The 21757-nt window shown below is 44.3% G+C and overlaps 1 protein-coding gene across 1 annotated transcript in view; it reads right to left on the bottom strand.

Moving 5' to 3' along the window:
- Positions 1-16012, bottom strand: part of CRB1 (crumbs cell polarity complex component 1) — a 169011-nt gene extending 152999 nt beyond the window's left edge. The window contains exon 1 of the mRNA XM_073571722.1: positions 15757-16012. Within this exon, the coding sequence (XP_073427823.1) occupies positions 15757-15829 (73 nt within the window). The 5' untranslated portion in view covers positions 15830-16012. The remainder of the gene's footprint in view (positions 1-15756) is intronic.
- Between the last annotated feature and the right edge of the window lie 5745 nt (positions 16013-21757).

The following is a 21757-nucleotide window of genomic DNA, read 5'->3' as shown; positions in this document are numbered from 1 at the left end:
CGAGAGAAAGTGATCGCCTACGGCAGCCGGTCGCTGCACGACTCCGAACGCAACACGGATAATTACAGCTTCTTTAAGCTCGAGCTCCTCACGGTAGTGTGGGCAATGACTGAGCGGTTCGCAGAGTACCTGGCGGGCTCCGAGGTGGTAGTGCGGACTGACAACAACCCACTAGCCCATTTGGAGAATGCCAAACTGGGGACCCTGGAGCAGCGGTGGGTGGCTCGGATGGCCAAGTTCAACTACAGGATCATCTACAAACGGGGGGCTGAAAACGTGCACACTGACGCACTCTCCAGAATCTGACACACCACCCCAGGGAAGAATCAAGACGACGAATTAGAAGGCGAACAGATGCCGTTCGCCCTCACCACCGCCGTGCTTACAGCCAATGCACAAGAAGCGCCTCATTCGGAACCCTTAGGGGGAATGCTGGATCAGCCACGCGACCGGTGTCCAACAGCAACAGGAAGATGGAGAGATTGGACTCCTACGTCGATGGGTGGCCACCGGCAAACTGCCCACTAGCTCACAGCGACAGACTATGACCCAGGATATGTTGCTGATGTTGCGTCAGTGGGAAAAGCAAGTCATCAGAAAGGGACTTTTATATCGGAAAGCCGTGTCACGAACCACGTCTGCTACACTATGGCAGGTGATCGTGCCCGGAGCCCACCTCAGCCAGCTGGCTCGGGAAGCCCATGAAAAGGGGGCTCACTTCGGCGCTCAAAAGACTTGGCAATGGTTGCAGCAGATAGTGTACCATCCACGCTTGCACGTTGCTGTAGAAGAAGTTTGCCGTACCTTCCGCCCGTGCGAGCTCGCCAAACCTCCCGCGCAACGAGCCCCGGTGCAGACAATTGTAACATCAACTCCCCTTGAGCTCCTCATGGTGGACTATCTGACCATAAGTCCGGCCTACCAAAGGTAGGAACATTGCCTCGTTATGGTGGATCATTTCACCAAGTTCGCCGTAGTCACCTCCACCCGAGACCAAACAGCGAAGTTGGCCGCCTACGCAATTTGTAAAAACTTTATCCAAGTGTATGGCTGCCCGCAATGAATACACTCGGACCAAGGAGCGTGCTTCCTAGGAAGAGTCATGGAAGAACTACATCATCTCTACGGTATCGATAAGTCTCGGACTACACCATACCACCCGCAGGGAAACGGAGCCTGCGAGCGATTTAATCGGACACTGATCCAAATGCTGCGTACCCTGGAGAGTGACCGAAAGGCCCGCTGGCCTGAATATGTCCCTGAGCTGGTGTGGGTATATAATAACCGGGTGCACCGAGTGACTTATTACACCCCCTACTCATTGCTGTTCGGACGGGAAGGTAAAGGAATCACAGAAGTGGAGTTAAACCCGGAGGAACCCCAGCCATGGACCGAAGTGTCCTCGATGGTCCGAAATCACCGGCACCGGCTGCAGACCCTCCACCAAATTGTCCATACAAAGCTCCAGGATATAGGACACCCGGGGGGAGCACTGCCCCCACCAATTGACTTCCAACCTGGGGATCGGGTGCTTGTGCTAGATCAACGCCCCCAAAACAAGTTAGAACCATGGTGGGAGAACCCATACCACGTGTTGCGCGGAGTAAGCCCCGACGGGCCTGTGTATGAAATACAATCCGAAGGAAATGACGCACCTCTCACTCGTGTTGTGCACCGTAACATGTTACGGCCTTGTGCGTCCACTGACCCCCTACGACCCGAACCGGTCCCGCAGGTCCCTGACCCCCCCGCCCACGGTCTCGGACCTGGATGATGAAGAGGACCCCCCAACTGCATCCGCGGGTCACTCAAGTAGTAACACCACAGTTGACCCAGGCATCCCACCAGAATTGACTATCCTACCACCATCCACCACCCCAGAAGACTCCATCATACCCGAGCTTCGACGCTCCGAATGATCAACAGCTGGCAAACCCCCTGAACGTTACGAACAGGACCAGTTCGTATGGCGACAAGGAATGCCATCTCGAGAGGCTACCCTGAGTGTACTAAAACCCTCGCATGAGGACTGGCGAGCATACAGGACGGGGGAGTGTGAGAAGAAGGGCCCCCGCCACGTGTCCGGGCCGGAACCAAGGGGACCGTCACCTAGGTTCTGGGGGAAACTGTTCCCGGGGGACAGAGTTCAGGGACGGACCGTTGAGATGGACAGATGGGCTGGGGGAGGAGCCAGTATAAAAGGGGCAGGGAACGCTAGTCACTGTGAGTCAGCAGACTGGGGCAGAAGCAGCAGGAGACCGTGGGAGCGACTGAGAACGAGAGCGACTTATCAGAGCCAGGAGAGACGTTCCTCGGGAACATCAGAGGGACGGCGCCGAGACGACCGTCCGAGAGCCGCTGCCCCGCTTCTGCCCGCGGCCTGTGCCTCCTCACCTCAGCTCGCGGCCGCTGCCGCCTCGCCCCTGCCCTTGGCTGCGGCCTGCCCGCGGTCACTCGCGGCCGTTGCCGGCTCGCTCCGGCCCACGGCTGCAGCTTGTCCCCGCCACCTGCGGCCGCCCTGCTCCTACCCGTGGCTGCGGCAAGTCCAGTGCCGCCGCCGGCCACCACTGTCCCGCGCCGGTCCACGCAGGTGGCCTGCCCCTCGACACCCCACATCGCTGCCGCTTGCCCCAGTCCGGGGGCTGTGGCCCATCCGTCCAAGGACTCCTCCGGGGCCTGTGGTGCTCCAATGTCATCGGAGCGCCGGAGCGCTCGAAGACTTCGGTAACGCTTCAGCAACTGGGCCCAGCGACTGCTACGCCGAAAGACCACCATCCCGAACGGCGAGGGATATCTGGATGGCTAAGTTGACTATATAATTAAGGACCCGTAGTCGGCCATACCGCGGCCCTATAGTGACCGGCTCTTGCCAGACGTAGTCATGTTCTTCCCCTTTGAGTTTGTTTGTATAGAGCCCCTGCGAGGGCAATTCTTGTTACCCCTTTGGTTGGTTAGGCTACAACTGAGGACAGTTACCTCTAGGCCTATAAACGTTAATATTGAAAGCACTATACCGCCTTGTCACTGCGTCCTGCGTACCTGCGAGTACCACAAATGAAAAAGAGGGAGGGGGGGAAAATATAAAACAATGCTGACACCTAGACAGAGGAGTCTAATAGGACGCACGATAACATACTCAGGTATTTACCTTAGTAGATAGGTAATGAGTAATAATGTAGTTCCTCCAGGAATTCCTATGTGCAGCAAAGTCCTTGTTGAATATATAACAGTATTGTTCCTCCCAAACTTTCCTGTGTGCAGCAGAATCCTGGTTCAGGCAGAGTAACTAATCCACGTCCAAGGGAGGGTAGCGATTCACAATAGAGAGGAAGGCGGTTCTCTCAGATATAATTGTAGTGTAGTGTCAGGTATCGGACGTTGTCCCGGCCGGTGACAATCATCCTGCTAACCTACGCCCTCACCGCCAAGTGTAGAGCAGCATAGGCGCCGTGTAATAGCTTAAGCCGGCAAGGTACAGCAACAACAGTACCTTGCGTGACATCATGGTCACGTGATAGATCACGTGACAGGCTAAGAAGCGTTGAAAGGACCAAGGTTCTACCTACGCGTTTCGGAATCTTTCTGATTCCTTCGCAAGGTCCTGTTGTTGCTGTACCTTGCCTTCGTCTCTGTTGTGAATCGCTACCCTCCCTTGGACGTGGACTAGTTACTCTGCCTGAACCAGGATTCTGCTGCACACAGGAAAGTTTGGGAGGAACAATACTGTTATATATTCATCAAGGACTTTGTTGCACGCAGGAATTCCCGGAGGAACTACATTATTACTCATTACCTATCTACTAAGGTAAATACCTGAGTATGTTATCGTGCGTCCTATTAGACTCCTCTGTCTAGGTGTCAGCATTGGTTTAGATCACCCCCCCCCCCTCCCTCCCTCTTTTTCATTTTTGGGTCACAAGCGTGTTTTCTAATATCCCATATTGCCTTGAGCAAAAACATTTATCATCTAGTCAGGGTATTATTTTTAGCGCAACTATATATTTATTATTATCAGTTTTATTGCTGTTTGGACAAATAGGGTGGTATTGTCTGCATATTTGCTGCTCAAATATCCTGCACGTAGCGCCCAAGGTTGTCTACTATTATCTTTTTTATACCAGTTGTTTTTTCCCGTTGCTGTCAGTGGATCTTTATCGCGGGTCCATTGTAAGGTGTTTGGAAAGATCCGTGACTGACAGCGTGTAGGTATTAGTACTCTGTAGAGGAGGTCGCCATCATGGACATCGTGGTATGTGTTAAAGGGGTGGGACCCACTGTGACTCTTTCGCCCGGGGGCCCTCAAAAGCCTGGAGCCGGCCCTGTGTCCACTATCTCTGTTCTGTGACATCACTTTGTCAGTTCTTGTACTATAGCATCACAATGTCCACTCTTTCTGTATTGTGACATCACCATGTCTGTTCTTGTACTGTGGCATCATAATGTCCACTATTTCTGTACTGTGACATCACAGTGTCCACTGTCTCTATGTCGTGACATCACCTTGTCTGTTCTTGTACTTTAGCATCACAGTGTCCACTATCTCTGTCCTGTGACATCACCTTGTCTATGGGCTGATAAATGGCAAATAAGCTTTAATGGGGATAAATGTAAGGTCATGCACTTGGGTAGAACGAACAAGATGTATAATTATGTGCTTAATTGTAAAACACTGGGCAAAACTGTCACTGAAAAAGACCTGGGTGTATGGGTGGACGACAAACTCACATTTAGTGGCCTGTGTCAGGCAGCTGCTGCAAAGGCAAATAAAATAATGGGATGCATTAAAAGAGGCATAGATGCTCATGAGGAGAACATAATTTTACCTCTATATAAGTCACTAGTGCGACCACACTTTGAATACTGTGTACAGTTCTGGTCTCCGGTGTATAAGAAAGACATAGCTGAACTGGAGCGGGTGCAGAGAAGAGCGACCAAGGTTATTAGGGAACTAGGGGGTCTGCAATACCAAGACAGGTTATTACACTTGGGGTTATTTAGTTTGGAAAAATCGAAGGCTATGGGGTGATCTTATTACAATGTATAAATATATGCGGGGACAGTACAAAGACCTTTCTAATGATCTTTTTACTCTTAGACCTGTGACGGGGACAAGGGGGCATCCTCTACGTCTGGAGGAAAGAAGGTTTAAGCATACTCACAGACGCAGATTCTTTACTGTAAGAGCAGTGAGACTATGGAACTCTCTGCCATATGATGTTGTAATGAGTGATTCCCTACTAAAATTTAAGAGGGGACTGGATGCCTTTCTTGAAAAGTATAATATTACAGGGTATATACACTAGTTTCCTTAATATTGCGTTGATCCAGGGAGCTAGTCTGATTGCCGTATGTGGAGTCGGGAAGGAATTTTTTTCCCCAGTGTGAAGCTTACTGTTTGCCACATGGGTTTTTTTTGCCTTCCTCTGGATCAACATGTTAGGGCAAGTTAGGATAGGATATGGGTTGAACTAGATGGACTTAAATTCTCCTTTCAACCTTAATAACTATGTTATTCTTGTACTGTGACATCAGAGTTCATTATTTATATGCTGGGAAATTCCTAGGTCAATTATTCCTGAATGGGGACATATTCACCTTTATATAACGCCATATTTTTACACGTAAGAGATTCTTAAGTGCTAGCCGTCTGCTTCGTATAGCCATCATCATGACATGTATGATTATCAATAGAAAAGATAAACAGGCTGCAGCGCTGTATTTAATCATCTCAGACACAGTATTACAATACTAAAAGCTATAATGAGACACAAAACCAGGCAAATCTCTGTAAAATGCAATGGCAGTAAAAAGGGATTTACATCTGAAAACACTGAAGGATTACTATATACTCGGCTACTGCTCCTTCTTTTCTGTTGTCTCAATCAGCCCTGTATCTGGTGACTACAGAGAGCTACTTGGGTGTCATATATTTCCGCAAAGTCAATTTTTCCTTAAATAAAGAAGGAATATTTGGTAAATATATAAATTCTACCAGGTATAAAACGTGTAATGTTTGTAGCTTAAGTAACAGTGACAGACGGTGACCTAGATTATATGAGCCCTTTTAGAGTTTCTTTGTCCTGGATTTAACTCCATGATTGCCTGGGAATAATGCAATAAGGCTCATGCCTGGTTTCATACAATCAGAAGGCTTTTATACTGAAGGTTATGCAGCGTGCGAGATCTTTTGTTTTCTATGATGAATTTGTCATTAGTTTGTAAGTGACGGAGAAACTTATAGATCATTATATTAACAAGATATTCACAACTGTACAAAGTGGTTTTTAAGAAGTCTATCATATTTTGGAATCACGAATAGAAGATGAACCACAGTAGAAAGTTTAGGATCTCCCCTAAAGACCGACCGAATAGGGTTCTGCAGGTTCTGGAACATTATTGTTGTGTAAAGTGATTACAATTATTAGCAGTGATTGTGACATATTGATACATATTTTAGAAGCCTTTTTTTAACATAATTTAAAGAGGATGCAGTGAATTGAATGCAAGTGAATACTGTTTTATCACTCAGAGTTGAAAAAAAAACACAGATTTTGGAGCATACAGAATTCTTCAAATCTGGTTAAAGCCCCCAGAAGAAGACTTCGAATGCCGAAGCGTACGTCAGGGTCTGACACCACACTCTACAGTAGGTAATTTAAATATACTTTTTCCCTTTCCTTTTTGTTGCTTCCATATGTGAATTGCATTATTTGTGGCAGCCATTCTATAACAATTTACTTATTTAAAGACTACTATTAAAACCATTATAACTTAATATTTTCAATATGATTTATTATTCTACTATGACTGCCAAGTTTTTCTGAATAATAAGGAACACGCAAAACAAATGGATGTAACAACTTATATAAAGAAAAAATCTGTATCCAAACATCTACCAAAAATTGTGGCAGTCTATACGTCCTGGGTCTGAATGGCAAACCTTTCGAAAATGCATAAAACGAAAAAACATTGGGCATGGATAGCACAAGGAAAATAACAAAAATAAAAAATCATAAATAGATCATGAAAATTAAAAAGAGGGACGCTGGTATGAATAATCTAAAATGCCTTTATTGTAGGTAAGTTGACAAAAAATTGGCACTGTGCAAGAGTGCCCGCACAAATAAATAGTAAAATAAAGAAAACAATTAAAAAAGAAAAACACACTCATGTATAGCATACAATTAGTACAAACGAAGTGGGGACCACATATTAATTTTAAGGTACAAGGGAACTCCATTCACATGAAGAGAAGATTTCTTTACTTTACCAAGAGTGGACAAACATTATGTAGGTGGAGCCCCTGATAATACCAAAACAACCAATTGCAAGATATTAAAGGAATGGTAAAAGAGAAAAAAGAAATATCTAGGGCATACACATAGTTATAGGTATATAAAGCAGTATGCCCAACATAATTTGCATGTTACTTATTCATAGCCAATAATAATGCTGCTCCACAATAGTATCCAAGTCCTGGAAAAAACAACTCACTTAAATACATTAAGATCAATAGATCATGGTAAAGTATTATAGATCAATGTCAAAAAGTGAGTGAAAGGTGCACAGACAATATATATGGCGGTGCAAAGTCCTGACAAAGGACTTTGTTCCGAAACGCGCGTCGTGGTGTGCGCTGCACCATGAACTGGTGACCACCACTAGACCACCACCAGGTAATATCTGCCTTCTTTACATATATTGCCTCTATCAATGCCTGCACCACCATATATATTGTCCCTCTCGGTAAAGTAAAAAATCTTCTCTTCATGTGAATGGCGTTCCCTTGTACCTTTAAATTAATATGTGGTCCCCGCTTCATTTGTACTAATTGTATGCTATACATGAGTGTGTTTCTCTTTTAACTGATGCCTTTTTTTTTACTGCTAGCTGAAGAGCCCGGGTTGCCCGGGCATAGTAACTAACTGTGGTTAATTATAACAAATTATAATGATTATCCTCCATCCCATAGTCCTGTGCCCATATACCCATTACACATACTCCATTCCATAGTCCTGTGCCCATATATACCCACCATACATATCCTCCATCCCATAGGCCCGTGCCTATATGCCCATCACACATCCTCCATCCCATAATCCCGTGCCCATATACCCATCACACATCCTCCATCCCATAGTTCCGTGCCCCTATACCCATTATGACATCATCTTCGCCATGGCAAGCTATTACGACATCATCATCACCAGGACAACCATTATGACATAACAGTCACCATTGCAACCCATTATGACATCAGCATCGCCATGGCAACCATTATGACATCATAATGTGGGGCGGGGCTTGATATACACACATACATACACACATACACACAGCTTTATATATATAGATTTATTTGTGCGGGCACTCTTGCACAGTGCCAATTTTTTGCCAATTTACTTACAATAAAGGCATTTTAGATTATTCATACCAGCGTCCCTCTTTTTAATTTTCATTATCTAGTTATGATTTTTTTTATCTTTGTTATTTTCCTTGTGCTATCCATGTCCAGTGTTTTTTCAGTTTTTGCATTTTCAAATGTATACTGTAATAAGGAACAGACCAAACTTTTGTCTTTGTGGTGGTGATGTACGCTATGATTACCCCTGTCATATATTTAGCGTGTGGTGTCAATTGCTGGTTTTCGCACTCTTTTAGTATTACATTTTTTAATGCTTGTTTTTTGTATGTTTAATAAAATATCATGTTCTAAATTACTATGGTTCATGGTTTACAATTTTCTATTCTTGGATTTCAGTCGGTGTTGTACTGAACCTTGATCCTTCCATGTGTTGCTTTGGGCACACACACTTTAAACTGACATTGATATTGGTGCTCCCGGTGTCAGCGCCATTTGCTTTTCAGATGAAGAATTGACTAGAGAATCATAGTAAGTAGCTTTATAATCATGAGCCTGTCACTCTGGATAAATAAGTTATTTGCTAAATTTCCATGATCATTTTTTTTAAGTTTTTGACGCTGCATATTAAACATAGAGTCTTACAGTTCCAGCAATGTGGATGGGATTTATAGAAATCTCATGCCCACAGTGCTTTTTCACGCTGCATAAACTGACCTGCGGTGCGTGTTTGAAATCTGCAACATGTCAATTTCTCTAGCAATTACGCAGAGTTTTATATTAGGATTTTCCTTATAGAGCTGCATTAGATGCGGAAAATCCGCAGGTAAAAAAGAAGTGTGTGACTTTTAGTGCATTTCCACTGCAGAAACGCACCAAAACCGTATGTACTGGAATCCACACAACTGTATCAATAAATTTTAGTCAAAGCTTAATACGGGGTAGTATCAAAAGCAAAGCAGCTTTACTTAAAACATGCAAACCAAAAGGAGACAACATAACAAAGCGTCAAAACATGATGAAAATGCATGTAAAAAAAAAATCATACTAAAAACACAATTAAAAATCCCGAAAATAACCTAATTAACATGAGGTGCAGAAATGCTGGCTAAAACATGCAACATAAAAAACTCATTAAATATTCGTCATGGGAATGAAGTGTTAAAAAACCAAGGGCCCGCACACTAAGCAGAGAAGCCTGGCTGCCAACTCTCTATATTTTTGTTTTTGCTTTTTAACAATGGAAGAAAGTAGCATTGGACACCAAGAATATTGGTGCAGGACCAAGGATCCGGTCCGCTGGTCCAAATGACAAATATATAAAATGGATATTGATGCAGCAAGAAAGATCAAACCTTTGTTTATTATCCATGCAATGCTCCAACTGTATTAGGCTCTTCAAGATTGATAAAAGATCATGCAGCTGAAACATTGTATGGGTAATAATTGAAGGTTTGATCTTATGTGAATAGCTGCATCCTTCTCCATTTTTATGTTTTGCTTTTATTTTTTTTATTTTAGTTATGTAAGCAGAGCAACGATATCCTCACTAATTTATTCCAAGTCTAACGGGGTGCAAAGCGGAAGATGGAGTTAGTCAACGTTCCACAGCACTCTCAACCAAATGCTACTATCTGCTGGTTGAACCGAGCAGACAGGAACTAAAGATGGGGAAAGTATACCCAGAGGGAAGAGCTTGAAGGGGACGCCAGGTCAGGTGACAATTGTGGTGCAGTTGCTAAATATAAAAGGCCAGGATGGCGAAATGGGAAATCGGCGAGAAGGGGAGGATGCGTGAGCAGCGTAACAAGCTTTTGGTCATCTTCGGAGTGAAGCTACCTGCTGGTGACAGGATACCAGAGGAGGCGAGACGTCGTTGGTCAAGTACCGAAGACCAGACTCCGCCGGTCAAGATCCAATGTCTATACTCCACCAGTGAAGCACCAAAGGTCAGACACTAATCTTTGGACAAGACAGAACGTATGCCATGCTGAGAAGTCCAGGGTGAATTGGGCCTTTACTTCCAGTGCCAACGTACAGTACAGGGTGTGGGCCAGGGCCATGCTTAAGGGAACAAAGGTGACCAGTGCGACAAATGCACTGGGTACCAAGTGACTCCCATATTGGGGAAGTAAGGCCTAGCGGGAAATACTGGTGACTCCTGATAGGGCCAGTGTAACAATCAGAGGAGCCTATAAAAGTGTACAATGGTGACAGGCCTAGTACTGAGATTGACATCTGTTAAGCTGAGATAAACAGACCCTATTAGTCGTTTCCCTGCCAGATAGTAAGGATACATAAATAGAGCATTGAAAAAATGTATAACAATGAATGTAGTAAGTGTCATAACATACTGTTTTACTCTAAGTATTACCCATAATATCTTGTGTATATTTATATATATATATCTCAAGAATTCTGTGTTAGACAAATAAATGGTTTTGGTTGACTATCACTGCATTCTCATGGTCTGTGTTATTGCATCCAAGTGACCTGCTGACACAAGCATATGACTGGCTAAATGGAACAAATCTTGGTACTGGAACATAATTGCAGACTGGCCCATATTTGATGATATAAATGAGGGAAACCACTGAATGATGGTAGTTGTAGTAGTGGAAATGATCAGTTCTGTATTAAATAGTGAGCAGTTATTCATCTTAAATGCAGAAACAGTCCTTTAATGTTGGCATTAATATCTTTTCTCCTTCAATTACTGCTTTTTGTGCCTCCACTAGGTCAACATCTTTGAACCTTGAGCCTAACGGGTTGCCCAGAAATACATTTCTAGAGGATGTTGTTCAGACACAAGACTAAGTCAGATGTTTGATTTATGCCGAGCTTGTTAATTTCATTGGAGAGTGGCCAAGACACATCTATACATTCCCTACAAAATGGAAATCAGGACAGCAATGGGGACAGTTTTGTAAGTGACGTAAAGCATTAGCTGCTAAACCCTACCAGGCTTTTAATGTTGTATCTGTCTGATTTGCCATAAAGGTTAGTTTCAGGACAGGTTTATGCTGATTTTTTTATGAGAACTTCTCTAGCAGAAAAATCTGCCATGGGAAACTGAAAAGTTTTTATTTTGATGCATTTGATCTGCTGTTTTTTTTGTTTTGGGTGTTTTCTGCATTTAATTAATAAATTTGACAAATGTAGCACTTTTTTCATGCAAAAAGAATTGAAATGTTGCTTTTTTAAAAGGCTAAGGAAAAAATGTCAAAAGAAGCATCTTGGGAACCCTTAAAATCAACACAACGAATATTTTAAGCTTTTTGTTATATGTCCCAGTCCCCCCAGAAGTCATGCAGTCCTGGCATTACTGTCCAGCTCCAGAAGCATCAGGCATAGGCACAATGTATAAGTGAAGCCCAGGTCATTACCCGGTGTCACTGCACATACTGCACACCAGAGGCCACTGAAGCTTATTGTTATGCCAGGACTCCATGACTCCACCATAGCCCAGGACCACCCTTTTGACTCCTTTTTGCAGGAAGTACACACTATATTCCAAATTCTTTCATCTATTATCAGTCATTTTTCCAAGAGTTGCATCTTTAGAAAAAACTATTACCATCATCCAGTATGAGGCTTTGCTTGTGGTTTAGGCTGTCTACTGTACTGATGCGATCCCTTTAAATGGTTATCTAACAACCCACTTTGCAAATGAGGTATATAATTTTGGAATGCTAAACTGAACGTGTCAGCACGGTGGCTCAGTGGTTAGCACTACAATGCTGGGGACATGGGTTCAATTTCCCACCAAGGAAACATAATGTACCATATATACTTGAGTATAAGCTGACCCGAGTATAAGCCAAGGCACCTAATTTTGCCAAGATAAACTGGGTAAGCTTATTGACTCGAGAATAAGCCGAGTATGCATTGTCCCCTGTCCCTGTCCTGGTATGCATGGCTCCCTCATCCCTGTCCTGGTATGCATGGCTCCCTCATCCGTATCCTTGTATGCATGGCTCCTCATCCCTGTATGCATGGCTCCCTCATCCTTATCCTTGTATGCATGGCTCCTCATCCCTGTCCTGGTATGCATAGCTCCCCCGTCGCTGTCCTGGTATGCATGGCTCCTTATCCCTATCCTTGTATGTATGGCTATTTAGCCCTTATCCTTGTATGCATGTGGAGCACCCCCTCAGGGCTGGGGGTTACTTGGTATCAGGCCAGTATCCTAAAAGGATGTGTCACGTCAGCAGTGACCCGGTCCGTGGCCCTGAGTGTCCATGAAAAATAAGAATTGGTGAGGAATAAAATCTATGTGTAGATCCTGTTCATGATGCCAAAATTGGAGCGCCCCTAGTGCCGTGGGTTACTCTTTGGAACTGCACCCATCTGTGTCCTCTAATTCTCCCTGCGTCACCTACCCAACTCTGCTACATCCACCACCACCAAACACATCTTTGCTATCACCACTGCCCTGGGACAAAGCTCTGCCTGTGGAGAGCTATACCCACTCTGCTGCATCACCACCAGTCCCAAAGGATCTGCTCTGCAGTGCTGGTCACCTCTGACCAGAAACCACAGGTGGCATCACAAACACTTTATTACAAACTCTTATCTCCCTTGTAAATATTTCCCTTTTATTGGACGCCCAGAGCCACGGACCGGGTCACTGCTGCCGTGACATTGACTCTTTAAGACGCAACCCGGTAAAGGTTTACTCACAGTTCTTATGGGCCAAAGTTCCTGCTTGGTGCTGCATCCTCCAGGTGAGGGGCACAGCAAACTCCCAGGTAGATCAGGATACACATTCTCAGGACTCCCTTTATTGTGTGCCTTTCCTTGCCGTCTCACTGTGCTGATTTCCTCCCTCCTGTCCAGTACCTTCACAAGCAGTGTCCCAAGCCAGCAAACTCGGATCTTGTCAGGAATAACCTCTAGGTCCCTGGATCCTATGTGTCTGCCTTTTCATCGAATGATTGTGGATTTGGCTGCAGCATTTGCAATGCTCGTAGCCTCTGGTTGATCTAGCTGAGTCCTTTGTTCACTCCACTAGTTTTAGGGCAAGTCCCTACACTGCGACCTGATCCCTCCACCCGACGTTAGACAGCGTGGAGCGAGCCCCACGGGCAGTATGGTTGCTGCGCCGTGCCTCTAGGATCCCTTCCCTCTTCAGGGAGATTCCTTCTGTCTGTTTCCTTCCCTGCAGCTCCTCCTGACAGGGAGCTACTTCACACACGTCTTTCCACTTCCTTCCCTCCTAACAGACTCCCCACTAAACTCTCTTCTTCCACTCTCATCCTATTAGCTCCACCCACCTCCCAACCCCTTTACTACCCAGGCAGGGTTGAGATCCTCCTCCCGAAGGGTACATCCAGATACCCTGCTGCTATAGGGTGTGTGCTGGTGCAGGTGTTAGAGTCCTGTGAGGTGCTCCCCTCCTTACCTGAGAGTGGGGTTCCACACCTCTGGGTGAAATGCAGTACCTCTGTGGCAACTGAACCCTCAGGGGCGCCACACACAATTCCTGTTGAAAAATAAAAAAAAATCCTATTTACCTGCTTGCACGCCCTCGCTGGCACTGCATGTCGTTCCGTTGCCAGCAGCTCTTCCTGCCGAGTAGAGTTGAGCGAAGTCGCTGACTTATGGCAAAGTCGGGTTTCGCCGACCGAAACCCAACCACAGCGTGAAGTCGGCCATGCGGTCGGCAAAGCGAGCGCCAAAGTCGGATTTCCCGGAATGCTTGCACGTGACTTTTTTCAGCCACTGAGCAAGGACGTACACTGTGGGCAACGAGATGATGTGCAGCGTCCAGGGAGAGAGAGAGATTTCGTGCACTTTAAAAAAGCAGTCCGGCATGTAGGTGTGTTTGCTGTCCTCCACTCCCTGCCGACTTTGCTTCCCCATTGACTTGCATTGGGTTTTGTGTTTCAGTCGGACCTTCGACTTTTCCCGATAGTCGGCCGATTTCGTTCGACTCGACTTTTGAGAAAGTGGGGTTTCATGAAACCCGACTCGACCCTAAAAAAGGCAAAATCGCTCATCTCTACTGCCGAGCGATCACGTGGTCCCGCTCATTAAGGTAATGAATAATCACTCCACGCCTATGGGAGTGGAGAGGCGTGCATATTCATTACCTTAATGAGTGGGCCACGTGATCACTCAAAAGGAAGAGCTGCAGGCATCAGAACCAACGAGATGCACTGCCAGTGAGGGTGTGCATGTAGGTAAGTAGGATGTGTGCTGGAAGCCGGCAGCTGTGTCTGGCACTGTGCGCTATTACTGCAGCAGCACAGGCTTTAGCCACAGCCGCCGGCTCCTGCCTCTGTCACCCGCTGCTCCGCCGCTCCCCCTCCTCCACTGTCTTTCTGGGACAACTGACTCATGTATAAGCCGAGGGGGGCGTTTTCAGCACAAAAAAAGTGTTGAAAAACTTGTCTTATACATGAGTATATACGGTAGTTATTGATATACAGTATATTCTTAAAGATAATTCAGCAGCAGAAGTTTGATATCCATCGGAGTACAATAAGATTTAGGGGCAGAGGTCTGATTTCAGTGAATAATTATTTATTTACTTGCTGCCATTTTGATTAAATCACAGTTTTCTCTGCTGCAGATTCACAGCTCTCTAAATGCTGAGCTCTGTATAACCCCGCCCCTCAACACCACTGATTGTCAGCCTTCGAGGTACACTGAGCATAGGCAGAAAGCTGCCAATCGGTAGTGGGGCTGGGGTTATACAGAGCTCATGACTATGGAGGACCACATGACAGCAGGTTTCATAGTCTAGTAATAATCTCCTGCAGATAAACTGTGATTTTATCAAAACTGCAGCAAATAGCCCAGTAAGTGAATCAGAATCTCTGTCACTACATCCTGCTGCTCTCAGATTAGATCACATTATACTGCTTTTAGGTGGCAAATATCTGGTGACACATTCCCTTTAATAAATAAGAATTAATATTTATAATGGATATGTTTGTCTTATAATATATCATATAAAAAATAGTTCAGTGTGACAACTGATCCCTTCTATGTCTCTAACTATTGTCCAGAATATTATTTAGCAACTTTTCTAAAACTGCCATGTACAGACTATGAGCCGAGAATAGACCCTGGATTCATTGTACAGTAACATACAGTATTTGCACCTAATTCTTCAGTCTGATGCCAGAAAATTATTCAAGCAGAGAGAAAATTGTCCTAAAAAGGTCTTTCATATCTAATGATGCGTGCTAAATAAGTTTGGAAATGTCATTATTGTGCAGTTATAAAATAACAATGAAGAAAAACAACAGCGTCAATAAGTATAAAATAACTTCTGCCCCTCTGCATAGAAATATGTCACAAATGCGATAATCGGAGGTAATATATAAAGCAATTACGGGAAATGTATTGTTATTGGAGCATGATCAGGAATAAATATAACTCACATGTGACTTGTAGATACATCAGTACGGCTAACCAGAGACTGTGACCCCGAGACCCCCGTGGCTGATCCATCATCCGGCTCTGCTCTATGGCTCTGTCCACATGACTCCGTTCAGAGGAAGGATGCTCGGAGCCAAGCCTCGTACATATGCACAAAGCATCAGTCCTGTATCTTGTATGCAGCGGCACCGCCAAAGTCTGCCTTCATTGATAGCGAAGATGCTGAACAAGTGGCATGGGTGACGGGGAAAGCCTGGTGCAGATCATTGCACAATCATGGAGTGGATGGAGGGGAGGGAATCATGCAGCCGGCACACACCAGGATCTCTGTAGCCACCTGGATTATCGGCTTTGAAATCTGAAATTTAGTCTGCAATCAAATATTGTGTCACTGACTGTGATATCTGAAAAGGTCTTTCCAGCATAAAAAAAAAAGAAATGCAAATGTTTCCAAGCTGTCTCTGACATATCTGATTATCCAAAGCAGACATGATGATATCACATAATAATAATAATTTTATTTCTATAGCGCCAACATATTCCGCAGCGCTTTATAGAGGGGACTTCTACAGACAATAGACATTACATCCTAACAATAAACACATAGATCAAAACAGATACCAAGAAGAATGAGGGCCCTGCTCGCAAGCTTACAGTCTATGAGACATAGCGTTATACCCACATGGCACATGGACGGGTCTTCTACCCTTTGATTTCTTTGCTGGTTGACGTACATTTCAGACGTTGTTTCGTCTTTGGGCCAGTAGTACAGATGTATAAGCCACGGACAATATATGACCGATCTCAGTGATTCCCGCGGTACTTCTAAGATCTTAGCTTTCTGTCTTCAACTAGGACATTTATGTTTCTAATCAGCAGTTAAAGGTCCACATTTTGAGAGCTAGACAACCGGGTGACGCATTTCTAAGGAGAGATGAGGTATTGCTTATCTGCAATTGATACTACTTACCAAAAACGGTCAAGCAGCACCAAAGAGTCATTGCTGTGTTTCCGATACACAAAGGCTCCAATTCATCAAAGATTTTACGCTAAAAAATTGTCGGAAAAGCTTTGAAAAGTCGCAACATGTTGGCGCATCTCAAAGTAGCACCTACATTTTGCGACATTTGCGTTTTCACGAGTGTGTCTCCCGGCTTCGCTGAAATAGGCAGAGCTGGGGAGGGCAGGGGGCGGTAGGGGGCATGGTAGGGGCGCAACGCCTCAGCTCATCTAATTCATAACAAGCTGTGCCGTTTTGTACGCCAGAAATCTCACTTCAGTGAAATCAATAAAACTGTACGTTTGGACCAAACCACATTGCCTGTGTGAACACTACCTAATGCCTACCTGAGGGCATGAATCCCTACAATATATACTGTTTATATATATATATACACTATAATGTTGTAGGAAAAAATTCTTGTAATTTATTTAAAGGCGTTTTCCCACAAACATTTTAATCAATACATCTTGAAATAATAATAATTTCCACCATTGTATGTGTTTAAATAAAATGTTCCTGTACTGAGATAATCTTATAAATGTGCCCCTGCTGTGTACTGTGTAATGGCTGTGTCTGACCGTACAGGAACACGGGCTGATCATACCACAGTGCCTGGGCAGGGGAGGAAGCAAAAAAGAGACTGCAGACAAGACAGCACTGGCATCATTCATAAAACATTTCCCTGTCTTTTTTAAACAATGTTTTACCTCAAAGAAAGAATCCGCTGTGATCCCCAGCGGTCCTGTCTGTATACTCTTTTGCTTCCTCCCCTGCCCAGGAGATGTGGTATGATCAGACCATGTCCCTGTATGCTCAGACACAGCCATTACACAGTACACAGCAGGGCACATTTAGAAGATAATCTCAGCACAGGGACATTTTATTTAAACACATCCAATGGTGGAAATTATTATTATTCCAAGATGTATTGATTAAAATGTTAAAATGCCCCCGCTGTGTACTGTGTAATGGCTGTGTCTGAGCCTACAGGGACATGGTCTGATTATACCACATCTCCTGGGCAGGGGAGGAAGCAAAAGAGAGTATACAGACAGGACCGCCGGGGATCACAGCAGATTCTTTCTTTGAGGTAAAACATTGTTTAAAAAAAACACAGGGAAATGTTTTATGGATGATGCCTGTGCTGTCTTGTCTTTATTCTCTTTTTTGCTTCCTCCCTTACCCAGGAGCTGTGGTGTGATCAGACCATGTTCCTGTACGGTCAGACACAGCCATTACACAGTACACAGCAGGGGCACATTTATAAGATTATCTCAGCACAGGAACATTTTATTTAAACACATCCAATTGTGGAAATTATTATTAATGCAAGATCTGTTGACTAAAATCAACTTTTGTTCTTGGGGAAAACCCCTTGAAATCAATACTTACTGTAGTATTAAGTGCCCATTGACTGGTCCTGGGTGATTGGCAGCTATCTCTGCACCACTGTCGGACAGAGGCAACAGATGGCCCCTGTGCATAGAGAGTATATGGGCCCTTGCTGCCCAATAGCTCATTATAATGCGCAATTCCACCTGTTTTAGAAGTGGAAATGGTCCCCCTTACCATTTGGGGCCCCTGTGCAGCTGCACATGTTGCCCCAATGGTATGTCCGTTCCTGCTCTGCACATACTCATACATGGAAGGCTGTCAATCATTGAGTTATTGCTCATCAGTGAAGTCTATCCATTCATTAATCACTTGGTTTTCCCAGCAGTGTCATGTCCCTTACAACAGACTGCAAACGGAAGTATTGAACAGATCGATCCAGTCAATTAATCAGCCTGATTTCAAGGCTACTGTTGTTATTTAAAGGCCCATTGATTTTGAGCTAAACACATAAGTGAGACGTGAACATACAATATTAAAGGGATTGTCAGGTCATACACCAACGAGCAGAGGTGTATCTAGGTTTTCTGCCACCCAGGACAAGAATTCAGTTCGTTGCCCCCTCCCCCAAGCACATATTCTGCCCTCCCTAACTCTCTCAATGTTCAATGAAAAACTGAGAGAAGCAGGAAGAAAAGCTAGTTGTCATGTGACCGTAAGTATGATAATCACATATGAGTGAAGCGGCCACATGATCACTGCTGGAATCAGCAGGCAGAGCTGAATCCTGACAGTGAGTTTATTACACGCTGTTAGGATTGGCTACAGGGCTTTATTGTATAATTAAAGGGCTCATCCAGGTTTGACATGAAAGTCTGCAGTCTCTATAGGTGGCTGCAGGCTTCTGAATTCTCACAGCGCATGCACTGCACACGTTTAGGATTCTCCCTTGCACATGTATGTGATTTGTACAGTCATGGCGAAAAGTATTGACACCCCTGCAAAAAGAATTGTCTTAAAGCCAAATTGGATATAATTCCACACCAAACATAAAAAAGAGGGTGGACAAAAGTATTGGCACTGTGCGAAAAATCATGTGATGCTTCTCTAATTTGTGTAATTAACAGCACATGTAACTTACCTGTGGCACCTAACAGGTGTTGGCAATAACTAAATCACACTTGCAGCCAGTTGACATGGATTAAAGTTGACTCAACCTCTGTCCTGTGTCCTTGTGTGTACCACATTGAGCATGGAGAAAAGAAAGAAGACCAAAGAACTGTCTGAGGACTTGAGAAACCAAATTGTGAGGAAGCATGAGCAATCTCAAGGCTACAAGTCCATCTCCAAAGACCTGAATGTTCCTGTGTCTACCGTGCGCAGTGTCATCAAGAAGTTTAAAGCCCATGGCACTGTGGCTAACCTCCCTAGATGTGGACGGAAAAGAAAAATTGACAAGAGATTTCAACGCAAGATTGTGCGGATGTTGGATAAAGAACCTCCACTAACATCCAAACAAGTTCAAGCTGCCCTGCAGTCCGAGGGTACAACGGTGTCAACCCGTACTATCCGTCGGCATCTGAATGAAAATGGACTGTATGGTAGGAGACCAAGGAAGACTCCACTTCTTACCCCGAGACATAAAAAAGCTAGGCTGGAGTTTGCCAAAACTTACCTGAAAAAGCCTAAAACATTTTGGAAGAATGTTCTTTGGTCAGATGAGACAAAAGTAGAGCTTTTAGGGCAAAAGCATCAACATAGAGTTTACAGGAGAAAAAAGAGGCATTCAAAGAAAAGTACACGGTCCCTACAGTCAAACATGGCGGAGGTTCCCTGATGTTTTGGGGCTGCTTTGCTGCCTCTGGCACTGGACTGCTTGACCGTGTGCATGGCATTATGAAGTCAGAAGACTACCAACAAATTTTGCAGCATAATTTAGGGCCCAGTGTGAGAAAGCTGGGTCTACCTCAGAGGTCATGGGTCTTCCAGCAGGACAATAACCCAAAACACACTTCAAAAAGCACTAGAAAATGGTTTGAGAGAAAGCACTGGAGACTTCTAAGGTGGCCAGCAATGAGTCCAGACCTGAATCCCATAGAACACCTGTGGAGAGATCTAAAAATGGCAGTTTGGAGAAGGCACCCTTCAAATATCAGGGACCTGGAGTAGTTTGCCAAAGAAGAATGGTCTAAAATTCCAGCAGAGCATTGTAAGAAACTCATTGATGGTTACCGGAAGCGGTTGGTCGCAGTTATTTTGGCTAAAGGTTGTGCAACCAAGTATTAGGCTGAGGGTGCCAATACTTTTGTCCGGCCCATTTTTGGAGTTTTGTGTGAAATGATCAATGTTTTGCTTTTTGCTTCATTCTCTTTTGTGTTTTTTCATTTAAGACAAATTAAATGAAGATAATAATACCAAAGAATTTGTGTTTGCAATCATTTTCAGGAAGAAACTGAATATTATCTGACAGAATTTCAGGGGTGTCAATACTTTTGGCCATGACTGTATAACTCTGGCCACATTCCTATTAGATGTGTCTGGCCATGCTCAGTTCATTTTCATTGAGTGATTCCATACATATCTAGTCAGCACATGACCGAATGTATGCAAATTGCCAGCATCAGAGAATCCTGACAGCATGCAGTGAGCACTGTGAGAATCTAGAAGTCTGCAGTCACATAGAATGACTGCAGACTCATCACAGACTTGGACAACTCCTTTGATGCTTCTAAAATAAATACAAATGAGAATTAGTCAGTATCAGAAAAAAAACAATTATATCCAGGCACTTGATAGATGACATATCTGGAGTCGTTCTCTTTCTTTTCTTCATCTTGTACAGACTCCATGATGACTTTTCACACCCAAAGCTCATCTCTGCCGACTTCTATCTTCTCCGGCCTTCTGCAGCAAATCCCCACATGATTCCCTTAAAGATAGCAGTATCATTATAATGATCCAGAATAAAAATATGTGCCCTACGCTTACCCCTGAATAACTATTTGACCCTCACTATATTCCCTGCAAAAAATATAACCCCCACACTGTCCCTCTTATGGTATGTGCCTCCACACTGTCTCTTCCTTTCCACACTTGGCCACTTCTTCACACTGTCCATTCACACTGTGTCCCCACTATAGAGCACAGTCTCTCTACTGTGCCTCCTCGGCGCACTCCCCCTTCTTGGCATACTGTCCCCTCCTGGCTGTGCCCTCACACTACTACCTCATGCTAACCCCCCTCACTACTCAGTCTTTATTCCGTGCCCACACTTTTTCCCTTCATACTGTCTCCTCGCACTATTCCCCTCAGTAGTCTCCTCACACATTTCTCCCTCCTCATATGGTCTCCTTTCACATCCCCCTGCTAACCATACTGTCTCCTCATATATTTACCCTCTCAACCTCCATTCTGCCTCCTCACAACTACCCATCCCATTACCTTCGCTCTCCATACTGTGTCTGCATACATTTTTTCCCTCACTACTCATACTGTGTCTGCACCCATTTCCCAACTTACCAAACTATGTCTGCACCCAGTAATTACTAATTAGAACTCAATTTAACATTTGCTTTTTTTAAATCACTTTTATTTTTTTATCTTGTGGTATTTCTTGACTTTTTTCTGCCATATTATTCAAAATGGGCCAAATTTTTGACAGAATCCTG

The sequence above is a fragment of the Dendrobates tinctorius genome, unplaced genomic scaffold (assembly GCF_039654945.1).
Source record: "Dendrobates tinctorius isolate UK_male_01 unplaced genomic scaffold, ASM3965494v1 ptg000029l, whole genome shotgun sequence".
NCBI lineage: Eukaryota > Metazoa > Chordata > Amphibia > Anura > Dendrobatidae > Dendrobates > Dendrobates tinctorius.
This window is presented reverse-complemented; position numbering and strand designations above follow the sequence as displayed.